The 12,851-nt window shown below is 46.1% G+C and overlaps 1 protein-coding gene across 1 annotated transcript; it reads right to left on the reverse strand.

The window, feature by feature from the left end:
* Positions 1–3,798: 3,798 nt before the first annotated feature.
* sft2d2b (SFT2 domain containing 2b) lies at positions 3,799–8,209 on the reverse strand. Its single transcript, XM_038979687.1, has 8 exons — positions 8,018–8,209; positions 7,735–7,824; positions 7,345–7,430; positions 7,024–7,105; positions 6,685–6,720; positions 6,476–6,534; positions 5,908–5,937; positions 3,799–4,551 (listed from the first exon to the last, which is right to left on the reverse strand). The coding sequence occupies exons 1-8, from the start codon at positions 8,081–8,083 to the stop codon at positions 4,512–4,514; spliced, it is 489 nt and encodes a 162-aa protein (XP_038835615.1). The 5' UTR covers positions 8,084–8,209; the 3' UTR covers positions 3,799–4,511.
* Between the last annotated feature and the right edge of the window lie 4,642 nt (positions 8,210–12,851).

Raw genomic sequence — 12,851 nt, forward strand, 5'->3', positions numbered from 1 at the left:
AGATTTTTACCAAAACAGAGGCAGGATGTGGCTTTGTTATTGTTTCAACTAGGCTAAGGACAGACCCTTTAAGTCTTCAGGCCATACCAGTCTCTCTCTCTCTCAACTTGCATTGAAATACCATACGCCTATTTTACCACTTTTGTCAGCATGATGATTTTTCAGGGGCACACTTTCAGCACCATGGACAGCGAAGAACCATGCCGGAGGAGGCCAGAAGACAAGTTGACAGGCTTTTCCGTTCGAAATGATCACACTTCCACAAAAAGACAAATGTCGCTGTCGTGGGCCTGTAGCCTTATTATATAAGTCATTATCGGTGACTATGGTTAATGGTCTAACTACCGGTGCTCTTGGCAAGGAGTGGAATCACATGCTTTTAGCGCACGGATTGAACAAGCCTCCCTCTCTTCCGAAACGACAGAAAAGCTTCTGAAGAAAATTAAATATAGCCTAGGTCATTTCATACGGCTATTTTTTCGGATAATAATTCAAGTTCCTGCTCTTAAGCATATAAGAGGAAACTATGTTGTTATAGTATGAACGACTGAAAACGTAAAATGCTTCCTAGAACATTTCCCTCTACTCTTGGTCTGACGACCTACTGGGCTCAGAGACCAGTCCAATTGGACTACACTAATGTAGCCTACTGTGTGTTGTCTAAAAACATCTAGAGTTTGGGACTATACGGTTGTATCTGCATTTTTTTTCCAACATGTAGTTATTGACATTGCCTTGTTCGGTTCAATGGTCTCTACCTATTCAGTAGTCTAAATACCACAATAACATGTTAAGTTCAAAATAATACTATATATTTCTGACACCATTCAAACCAATGAGGGTTCGGAACTTTAAAGCCAATTATCTCAGAATCATCTTTTTCCAGGTAGAACCAAGCTCGAACTGGTGTTGATTCAACTAGTTTGTGCACAGTGGAAGCTCCGTGCCCCACCCGAGGAGGGAAGAACAAGAGCACACGGAACGGTCAGTGTCCAGAAGGGCTCCTATAGCGACACCCGATCCCCGCGAGCTGGCGGTGTGACCGAACGGCCTTGTGAGCTCGCAGCTGCAGCGGTGTGTGTGTTCGGAGAGATATTTTTTTTAATCAGCGGCGGGCGGCGAGCGGAGATTAGGGGCTTTACTGATTTAAAACGCATAAAGGAGCGTCATTAACTGAGCGCGAGGCAAATATCAGAAGGTGGGAAGCAAAGCACAGGTAAACGCACCAAATCATAATCCCACGATACACACCTCAGACCTTTTGTACAAGGAATGCGTTTGTGTGTGTGGCAGTGACCCCGGTGAGACTCCATCAGAAAATACAAAGCCAAGGAAGGCAAAACAGGTGGTACAACTCTCTCACTCCTGCACATTAAAACACTCCACAATATAGTTTGAAAATGTTTATTTCTGTTGTAAGATGGTGTCACACAAACAGGACAAGAACACATGAAACATGATTCATAGTCATACATTATTAGCCTACGTCGCTAAATTATCGTTACACTTTAAAACATTAGTGTTGAATTTCCAGATGGTACAAAAAACAATCGTGATTTAAAAAGTATTTCTTCCAAACCTGTACCTACCTGCGCTCATATTAGACAAGCAGACTAACTAACCATGGTCCTGAAACAATGTATCCTGAATATAGAACATGTGTTATTCTATAAAACAAGTGTTTAATAGCATCATACATGTTTTTATGCAGATCAAACAACCATCTAAAAGGGAGGGTTTTATGAAACAGAGGCCATTCAGAGGAGTTACACTAGTACAGTATACATATTTAAAAAAGCAGTGATTCCCTGGTTTAAATCATGTGAAGTAAGGCATTTATTTTTTGCAAGTTAACATAAAAGTCACACTGCCCCAGTGAGAGGGTTTTTTAATGGTCGTGACTAGGGCATGCTGAAGCCAGCATTTATATTTTAATTCCTCACAGAAAACGGCGATAGTACTAACCATGAAAGAGTTAAAACAGTTCAAGAGAAGTGTTTACAGGAAACATTATTGAAAAAAAAAAAAAAAATCCCCCAGAAATTATTTAAAAAACTGAAATGTAAGCCAAAATACCTGTGGAAAAAATCGAACCAAAATGGTCTATAGTACTACTAACTAACCATGACAGTTAAAACAGCAGTTAGACATGTTTACAGGAAACAGAGTTGAAATAAAAAATAACTAAAACAAAACAGACGTTTTATATAAAAGGTGAAAGATTCATGAGCACTTGAAGCAGTTCTTCCCTTCTTTTTTTCAGCATGTACAGTTGAAGTGGGAAGTTTACATACACCATAGCCAAATAACTGAGTTTAAATGTTTCCACAATTCCTGACATTTAATCCTAGTAAAAAATCCCTGTCTTAGGTCAGTTAGTATCACCACTTTATTTTAAGAATGTGAAATGTCAGAATAATAGTAGAGAGAATTATTTATTTCAGCTTTTATTTCTTTCATCACATTCCCAGTGGGTCAGAAGTTTACATACACTCAATTAGTATTTGGTAGCATTGCCTTTAAATTGTTTAACTTGGGCCAAACATTTCGGGTAGCCTTCCACAAGCTTCCCACAATAAGTTGGGTGAATGTTGGCCCATTCCTCCTGACAGAGCTGGTGTAACTGAGTCAGGTTTGTAGGCCTCCTTGCTCACACATGCGTTTTCAGTTCTGCCCACACATTTTCTATGGGATTAAGGTCAGGGCTTTGTGATGGCCACTCCAATACCATGACTTGTTGTTCCTTAAGCCATTTTGCCACAACTTTGGAAGTATGCTTGAGGTCATTGTCCATTTGCGACCAAGCTTTAACTTCCTGACTGATGTCTTGAGATGTTGCTTCAATATATCCACATAATTTTCCTCCCTGATGACGCCATCTATTTTGTGAAGTGCACCAGTCCCTCCTGCATCAAAGCACCCCCACAACATGATGCTGCAACCCCCGTGATTCACGTTTGGGATGGTGTTCTTCGGCTTGCAAGCCTCCCCCTTTTTCCTTCAAACACAACAATGGTCATTGTGGCCAAACAGTTCTATTTTTGTTTCATCAGACCAGAGGACATTTGTCCAAAAAGTACAGTCTTTGTCCACATGTGCAGTTGCAAACCGTAGTCTGGCTTTTTTATGGTGTTTTTGGACCAGTGGCTTCTTCCTTGCTGAGCGGCCTTTCAGGTTATGTTGATATAGGACTCGTTTTACTGTGGATATAGATACTTTTGTACCCGTTTCCTCCAGCATCTTCACAAGGTCCTTTGCTGTTGTTCTGGGATTGATTTGCACTTTTCGCACCAAAGTACATTCATCTCTAGGAGACAGAACGCATCTCCTTCCTGAGCAGTATGATGGCTGCGTGGTCCCATGGTGTTTATACTTGCGTACTATTGTTTGTACAGATGAACGTGGTACCTTCAAGCGTTTGGAAATTGCTCCCAAGGATGAACCAGACTTGTAGAGGTCTACAATTTTTTTTCTGAGGTCTTGGCTGATTTCTTTTGATTTTCCCATGATGTCAAGAAAAGAGGCACTGAGTTTGAAGGTATGCCTTGAAATACATCCACAGGTACACCTCCAATTGACTTAAATGATGTCAATTAGCCTATCAGAAGCTTCTAAAGCCATGACATCATTTTCTGGAATTTTCCAAGCTGTTTAAAGGTACAGTCAACTTAGTGTATGTAAATGTCTGACCCACTGGAATTGTGATACAGTGAATTATAAGTGAAATAATCTGTCTGTAAACAATTGTTGGAAAAATTACTTGTGTCATGCACAAAGTAGATGTCCTAACTGACTTGCCAAAACTATAGTTTGTTAACAAGAAATTTGTGGAGAGGTTGAAAAACAAGTTAATGACTCCAACCTAAGTGTATGTAAACTTCCGACTTCAACTGTATATCTATCCAGCTAGAAGAACGTTTAACAGCAGGCCCTTATATTCAGACTCCTGGTAAGTGCACTTGGGATTAGGTGCAAAAAGTCATCTGACTGTACAGATTTCCAGACCTGAGCCGGTGAAATTATCAGTAGTGAGCTGTACATTGTGAACACATGTAAATAAACACCTACAGTACAAATAACTAGTGAAGACACACCATGTTGGCACCTACATATAGATCTGAATAGTTTTGGTCTGGTTTGATTTACAGTTAGAGAAATGACAGAGGTGGTGCATTGACCCTCCCCCCACAGTAAATTAAGAGGAGCTGGACTCACCATGTAGAAAAACACACAAAATGCACATATACACCGACCTTAAAGGGACACAGACACCACACCACACACAGATAAGATAAGGCATCCCTCACAAACAGATTCCTCTACACAACATCATACCTCAGGTACACTTCTGCTCCGGAAAGCATTCGCTGACGAGTGTTTACTCAGTGGGCACCAGTCCAGCACACCTGTGTGGCGTCTGTGTGTTTGCCAGAGAGTTGAGGGCTTTAGCCAACCCCCAAACACACACACATCATAACCCCTCAGAGGGAGAGAAAGGGAGGTTTGCAGCCTCACTTCAGACAGACAGAGAAGGCCTTTATCACGGCATCCCTGTGAACAAACAAACAATAATAATTAGTAAAAGAATAAACACTCCAAAGTCAAGTTTCAAAAACTTCAAAGACTTTGCTTTAGGACTGAACTATCACTGAATGGGAAGGGATGATGTAATACTGTGAATAGGGCTTAAGGCTACGGACAGAGGTGGACCGGCAGCAAAGGCTACGGACAGGGGTGGACCGGCAGTTAAGGCTACGGACAGGGGTGGACCGGCAGTTAAGGCTACGGACAGAGGTGGACCGGCAGTTAAGGCTACGGACAGGGGTGGACCGGCAGTTAAGGCTACGGACAGGGGTGGACCGGCAGTTAAGGCTACGGACAGAGGTGGACCGGCAGTTAAGGCTACGGACAGAGGTGGACCGGCAGTAAAGGCTACGGACAGGGGTGGACCGGCAGTAAAGGCTACGGACAGGGGTGGACCGGCAGCAAAGGCTACGGACAGGGGTGGACCGGCAGCAAAGGCTACGGACAGGGGTGGACCGGCAGCAAAGGCTACGGACAGAGGTGGACCGGCAGTTTAGGCTACGGACAGGGGTGGACCGGCAGTTTAGGCTACGGACAGGGGTGGACCGGCAGTTTAGGCTACGGACAGAGGTGGACCGGCAGTTTAGGCTACGGACAGAGGTGGACCGGCAGTTTAGGCTACGGACAGGGGTGGACCGGCAGTTTAGGCTACGGACAGGGGTGGACCGGCAGTAAAGGCTACGGACAGGGGTGGACCGGCAGTTTAGGCTACGGACAGGGGTGGACCGGCAGTTTAGGCTACGGATAGAGGTGGACCGGCAGTTTAGGCTACGGACAGGGGTGGACCGGCAGTTTAGGCTACGGACAGGGGTGGACCGGCAGTTTAGGCTACGGACAGAGGTGGACCGGCAGTTTAGGCTACGGACAGAGGTGGACCGGCAGTAAAGGCTACGGACAGGGGTGAACCGGCAGTTTAGGCTACGGACAGAGGTGGACCGGCAGTTTAGGCTACGGACAGAGGTGGACCGGCAGTTTAGGCTACGGACAGAGGTGGACCGGCAGTTTAGGCTACGGACAGAGGTGGACCGGCAGTTTAGGCTACGGACAGAGGTGGACCGGCAGTTTAGGCTACGGACAGAGGTGGACCGGCAGTTTAGGCTACGGACAGAGGTGGACTGGCAGTTTAGGCTACGGACAGAGGTGGACCGGCAGTTTAGGCTACGGACAGAGGTGGACCGGCAGTTTAGGCTACGGACAGAGGTGGACCGGCAGTTAAGGCTACGGACAGAGGTGGACCGGCAGGTAAGGCTACGGACAGAGGTGGACCGGCAGTTAAGGCTATGGACAGAGGTGGACCGGCAGCTACTGTAAACCAACACTCACCTTGCGAATGGAATGTAGGACAGGCCATACCTGAAACACAGAAGTGTAGTATAAGTCAGCGTCATACATCACACACAGCAAAGGGCTGTCTGTATAAGGTCTTTATCTGAAGTGTGTCAGTGGCAGAGAGTCTGTGAAAACAGAGTTTATGCATGAGTGTTTGTTGTGTCACAGTGTAAGTTATTTTAATGGTGTTTATGTATGTCTGTAAACTAATTGCACATCTGTGTGTATCCCTGTGTGTATATGTATGTGGGCAAGAGAGAGCGAGAGAGAGAGAGTGTGTGTGTATGCATCTCCTGTCTTTGTGAAGGAGGTGCTTGAGAGAACAAAGCTAGCTGCATTAGTCGTGTGTGATTAGCCAGGCTAAAAGCTATGGCCATAATTACTCTGTTTTCAGTTACAAATAAGGACCTGGCATTGAGCTGCCTGCCAAAAAGCCCTCAGCACAGAACAACTCTGGGCGTGTGTGTGTGTCACTCAGACTGCAGACTGTAGGGATGTAATACCACACAAACACACACTAAAGGAAGGAGATTACTCAAGCACGTGTGTGTGAGCCACTCACCAAGCGAAGGCCAGAAACTGTAGAATACAGAAGAGTAAGGCTAGACCATTATTCTTCCACTGTAGAGAGAAAGAGAAGCACTCAGATATACTTTGAGGTAGAACAATGTAAGACAAAGTTTAAATGAGTAACGTACTAGCTAAAAAGGCCTACAGGTATTTGATAACACAACAGGTGCAGGATATGTATCATGTGCGTGTTATACTCACCCAGAAAGCAGAACACATAGTTAGCACCAGACAGGTCTGTGAGGAGAGAGACAATCAGCATGTAATTAATGAACAGAAAAACTGTGTGTTTTGGGGGGGGGTTTTACTATCCTTGTGGGGACCAGAAGTCCTCACAAGCATAGTAAAACAAGGAACATTTTGACACGTGGGGACAGTTTGTTGGTCCCCACAAGAAAAATATATATTTAAGGCTTAGGGGTTACAATTAGGGTTAGAATTAGGAGTTAGGGTTATGGAAAAGAGTATTTTGAAAGGGAATATGTGTTTTGGTCCCCACAAGGATAGTAAAATAAACATGGGTGTGTTGTGTGGTCTCACCAGCATGATAGCTGTGGCCAGTGCTCTTTCTTTGGCACACATCCTCTTCAGCTGATTAAGGGGTCCCATCAGGAACATTGTGCTGAGAATACACACATTATTTTACTAAACTTACTTTATTGTAGTAATGTTCAAATGCACTACAAATGTGATTGCTGTATCATGTGCACCTTAGGTGTTAAACTGGACAGGGACAATGTCAACTTTGATCTGGGGAGGGTCCCAGGGATACCTTAAAATCTGAAAATAGGCCTAACCGTTTTGTAAATGCCCACATAAGCCACACATACACCCACTAACACTCAACAACGCTCTACTCACCTGCACAGAGAGGCAACATTGCCGAGTGTGTACAGCACGGCAAACAGAATCAGACCAACCCTTGGAATCCACAGCAAGCATGTCCCCTGCCACCAGTTGAAAGGATGAACAATTTAGCATCGGCCCCTATTCTACTGTAGACACTATCAAATGGTTCCAAATGACTCCTATTCTACTGTATACACTATCAACTTACCCTTAGTGTCTAGACCTCTATGCACAGATTTTAATTTCTCCGAGATTAACCCCCCCCCCATACTTTCTGGAATAAATACATATATATGTGTACTGGCTTACTGAGAGGTTTGGGAAACACAACTGACAGTGGCACACATCATTGACAGTCAGAGCAATGCTGAAATGATGGGAGAGAGAGAGATGACGACTCACCAGAATGGAACACAAGACCCCGAGCACGAAACATGCGATAAAGCCCTTCATGCGCGTGCCCCAGCCCAGGGTGGAGGCTTGGTTCGCCGCCTGTTTCAACACCGCACCATTTATAAACAACATAGCTAGAAAACATGGACATCATTGACCTAGCCAGCCAAGTGTTTCTAGCTAACGTTACTGTACTCGTAACGTAGATAAAGCATGCTTTGCAAACGGCTTAGAGATAAAACCAAACTTAACTAGATATTATTTAGGGTAAACATATTAGCTAGCTACCTACTTGCAATATGTCGCCGTCATCATTGTTGCCATCTTGGCCACTCAAAACTTTCTTTAGTTTGTCCATTAAAGTTGACACGAATAGAATGTAGCTAGTAGTTCTAGAACTTTCCCGTGGCTTCGATTGGCTTAGTTTATAAGAACGCCAAATATCGATTTGTCGAGCTATTTTTCCTGTTCTAAGTGCAACAGGTGGATTGCGATAACTTCCGCCACTGTGTAACCACGGAGACGAGGCGTGCCGGGGCTAACTGCAGTACCACAATAAGAAAAGGAGGCAGCAGAGCCTTATATTTGTGGTGGAAACCTTCACAGGAGTACACAGTAATAAAGACGATACAACTTAGTATGCATTTTACAATTAGAACAACCAAGTATTTTATTCAATGACTAGGGGAAAACAAAGACGTAGATGGGATACAATGTAAAAATGTAAATGCCCTTATTTGACTAAACAAAGAAAATCTTGAAATAAACATGTTGAATCGATTCTTATAAGTAAACCTTTGGAAAAACATCCATACATTTCACTCATACACTATCACACAAACAATTTTAAAAGATACTGGATTATTGGGATTTGGGGGAATACAGAGGTCTCTCTCTCAGCACAGCACTCTAGATTCAGAGACTTAAGGGATAAGTTCTGTCCGTATCTAAGCAGTTCTGCATGGTTTATTACAACGCTAGGCAGTTCTGAGTGTTTTTCTGCAGTTCTTCACTGGTTCTCGTCAGTTCTGGGTAGTTCTTTCCGGTTCGGTGTAGTTCTGTCTAGGCAGTTCTTTCCAGCTATATGCAGTTGTGAGAGGTTAGGTCCAGTTCTAGGCTCTTTTAGGCAGTTCTAGGTGGTTCTGTCCAGTTCTAGGCTGTTCTACGTGGTTCTCAGGGTACTTTGACCCGAGTGGAGCTCCAGTAGAGTGGTTCTGGCAAGAGCACCACCTGCACACAACACGCCTGCTTCCTCCACAGCCACTCCTATATACACTTCAGGGAGAGAGAAACAGTGGGTGTGTGTGTTTTCAAGCTGCTCTTACTTGGCTGTGGAAGATATGAGAGCAGTGCAGCTCCCTGATTCCACTCCCTCCTCTGTGCAGGTCATCATGGCAGATGAGACAAACACAATCGGCGTCACTCTGCAACACAAACACACAGATTTACTTTTAACAAAGTGTTCATTGAACAGAATGAGACTAAAGTAGTGTTCTCAGACTCCCACCTGGCCATCACACACACACACACACCGCAGCGTACCGGAGACATGACGTTCTGCCTGTGGAACCGCGTTTGCATTTTAATCTGGAATGGTGGATGGAATCATGGAGGATCGTCGCTCCGTATTGGCTGGTATCGGGCAGCCAGGATGGTCAGTGGATGAGATGCATTGCCGGGAGTTTGGCCTGGCGGGTGACGTGGCCCTAGTAGTGGTGTGGAGACGAGACAACTACATCATCGCTGTGAGTTGAGCCTGACAGAGAAACAAACACAGAGACAGAGAGAGAAAAGGTGCACGAGAGAGGAAAGAAAAACAGAGAGAGATTAAGGGGGAGTTGAGTGACAGATAATTCAGTAAATTAATCTGAATTCCCAACACGAGGAACTCAAGTATACACACAACCCCCCCCCTCTGGTGTGTAAATGACGTATGCTCCTGCTCTGTAGCCTATTATAATCCCATTAGTCCCTGTCCCCTGGCTGTAGCTAAGGCACAACAAAGCAATGTAACAACTTTTATTTCTCTGGCTGACAGTCACTGCCTTTTTGTTTTGACTTCCATCAAATCTCTCTAGCTGCTGTTTCCAGAACATTTGTTGCTGTCTGATAGGGATATAAAAAGGGTCCGTCTCCAAGAGGCCAGTTAGACATTTCCTCTCCTTCTGTGCTAGGTGGTGTCTCCCTGTTGCAACTTGTAATAAACCGGAAAGATTTTTGATTGACTTTACCCTACGACTGCTCTCCTGGTTGTTCTCCTGGAAATTCCTATAACACTGAGTGTGAGAAAGAAGACACAGCTATCTACCTGTACTTTGGGGTTCAGGCTAGGAGCTAAAGAGCCCTGTGGTGGGTTGGTGTGTGGTAAGGGATCCTGGCGGATGGACTGACTGTTATCTTGAGTGTCAGCGGTCAAACCCAGCAGCCCTAGCTCTGACCCTCCCCCTCAAAACTCCCTCCTACTGGTCTGTGTATACAACTCCCAAAGACAAAGCAGATTCCTCTACAACAGCATCTCACATGTACACAGACTCACTGGACGGGGTAGTGATTGCCGCCGGTCTGCCCGTGGTGGAGCTTGTCGTTCGAAGCTGTTCTTCCTCTCTATCACTGCTTCTCTTTTCTCCACCTCTTTATCCTTGTCCTCCTGTTCTGCTGCTTTCTTGTAGCGGCCCATCCATGTGGCAAAGATGTTATCATCATCCTCCTCATCATCTCCCTCTTGTTGCTCCTCTGGCTGAAAGAGAATCCCATCTGGCTCCTCAGCATCAGAACCTTCTGGATAAATTAAAACTATCCTCCAGTTCTGTTCCGATTCTATCCTCAGGTTCCATTAGAATTCTATCCTCCAGTTCTGTTCCAATTCTATCCTCAGGTTCCATTACGATTCTATAAAAGGTTCCATTACGATTCTATCCTCAAGTTCCATGATATCCTCATCCTTGGGTTCTGTTACAATTGTATCCTCAGGGTCCATGATACCTGCCATGGGGGGCAGGGGGGAGTGGAGGCTCACTCAGGATCCAGGGAGTACCGGAGGAGGGCTGAAGTAGAATAGAGGCTGGGTCAGAGGGTTGTGTTGAGGCAGGGCTGGGACAGAGGGCTGGGTTGAGGCGGGGCTGGGACAGAGGATTGTGTTGTTGCAGGGCTGGGACAGAGGGCTGGGTTGAGGCACGGCTGGGACAGAGGGCTGGGTTGAGGCACGGCTGGGACAGAGGGCTGGGTTGAGGCACGGCTGGGTTGAGGCAGGGCTGGGACAGAGGGCTGGGTTGAGGCAGGGCTGGGTTGAGGCAGGGCTGGGACAGAGGGCTGGGTTGAGGCACGGCTGGAATAGAGGGCTGGGTTGAGGTACGGCTGGAACAGAGGGCTGGGTTGAGGTAGAGAGGAGTATAGATAGGCTAAGGCTAGAAGATCGAGGCTATAGAAGAAGGATTTGCTGCTGCGCCTATGTCCAATCACATCTCTGCCTGTTTCCCTCTACCCAGATCAGTGGTGAGGTAGTTCTCTCTCTCTCATACTGTATCATCTGTTTGATGTGTGTGGCTAAGCTGGACACCACAATACACTGCTAGGCCACAGTCCCAACAGCGTGTTAATAGCAGAGAATCCTCTGTAATCTGGTTAACGTGGGGCTGACAGGGGGAGGTGCAGGGAAAGGGGAGGAGCTTAGAGATATAGAAATGAATCCACAAAAACATATTGTTTTTTTCTCTAAGCTCCTATTCATTTGGGTAGAGAGAAGGAGAATGGGGAGACCAATGAAGAAAGGGTGAATAGAAAGGTGGCAGAGGTGGATGAATAGAGGAGTAACAGAGTGGGGGGGACGAATAGAGGAGTAACGGAGTGGGGGGGACGAATAGAGGAGTAACGGAGTGGGGGGACGAATAGAGGAGTAACGGAGTGGGGGGACGAATAGAGGGGTAACGGAGTGGGGGGACGAATAGAGGAGTAACGGAGTGGGGGGACGAATAGAGGAGTAACGGAGTGGGGGACGAATAGAGGGGTAACGGAGTGGGGGGACGAATAGAGGGGTAACGGAGTGGGGGGATGAATAGAGGCGTAACGGAGTGGGGGGAATGAATAGAGGGGTAACGGAGTGGGAGGACGAATAGAGGAGTAACGGAGTAATGGAATGAATAGAGGGGTAACGGAGTAATGGAATGAATAGAGGGGTAACGGAGTAATGGAATGAATAGAGGGGTAACGGAGTAATGGAGTGGGGGGTGAATAGAGGAGTAACGGAGTGGGGGGATGAATAGAGGAGTAACGGAGTGGGGGGAATGAATAGAGGGGTAACGGAGTGGGGGGACGAATAGAGGAGTAACGGAGTAATGGAATGAATAGAGGGATAACGGAGTAATGGAGTGGGGGGGTGAATAGAGGAGTAACGGAGTGGGGGGATGAATAGAGGAGTAACAGAGTAACGGAGTGGGGGAATGAATAGAGGAGTAACGGAGTGGGGGGAATTAATAGAGGAGTAACGGAGTGGGGGGATGAATAGAGGAGTAACGGAGTGGGGGGATAAATAGAGGAGTAATGGAGTAACGGAGTGGGGGGATGAATAGAGGAGTAACGGAGTGGTGGGATGAATAGAGGTGTAACGGAGTAACAGAGTGGAGGGATGAATAGAGGGGTAACAGAGTAATGGAGTGGGGGATGAATGGAGGGGTAACAGAGTAATGGAGTGGGGGGATGAATAGAGGGGTAACAGAGTAACGGAGTGGGGGGATGAATAGAGGTTAACAGAGTAATGGAGTGGGGGGATGAATAGAGGGGTAACAGAGTAACGGAGTGGGGGGATGAATAGAGGGGTAACAGAGTAACGGAGTGGGGGGATGAATAGAGGGGTAACGGAGTGGGGGGATGAATAGAGGGGTAACAGAGTAACGGAGTGGGGGGATGAATAGAGGGGTAACAGAGTAACGGAGTGGGGGGATGAATAGAGGGGTAACGGAGTGGGGGGATGAATAGAGGGGTAACAGAGTAACGGAGTGGGGGGATGAATAGCGGGGTAATAGATTAATGGAGTGGGCGATGATCACTTAAGTAGCTGCAATGAGCAGTAGACATCTTACAAACAGTGAGAAGTTGGGCTAAAATTAGCCTTGCCAATGAACTCTAATTAA

This window comes from Salvelinus namaycush, chromosome 40 (genome assembly GCF_016432855.1).
Source record: "Salvelinus namaycush isolate Seneca chromosome 40, SaNama_1.0, whole genome shotgun sequence".
NCBI lineage: Eukaryota > Metazoa > Chordata > Actinopteri > Salmoniformes > Salmonidae > Salvelinus > Salvelinus namaycush.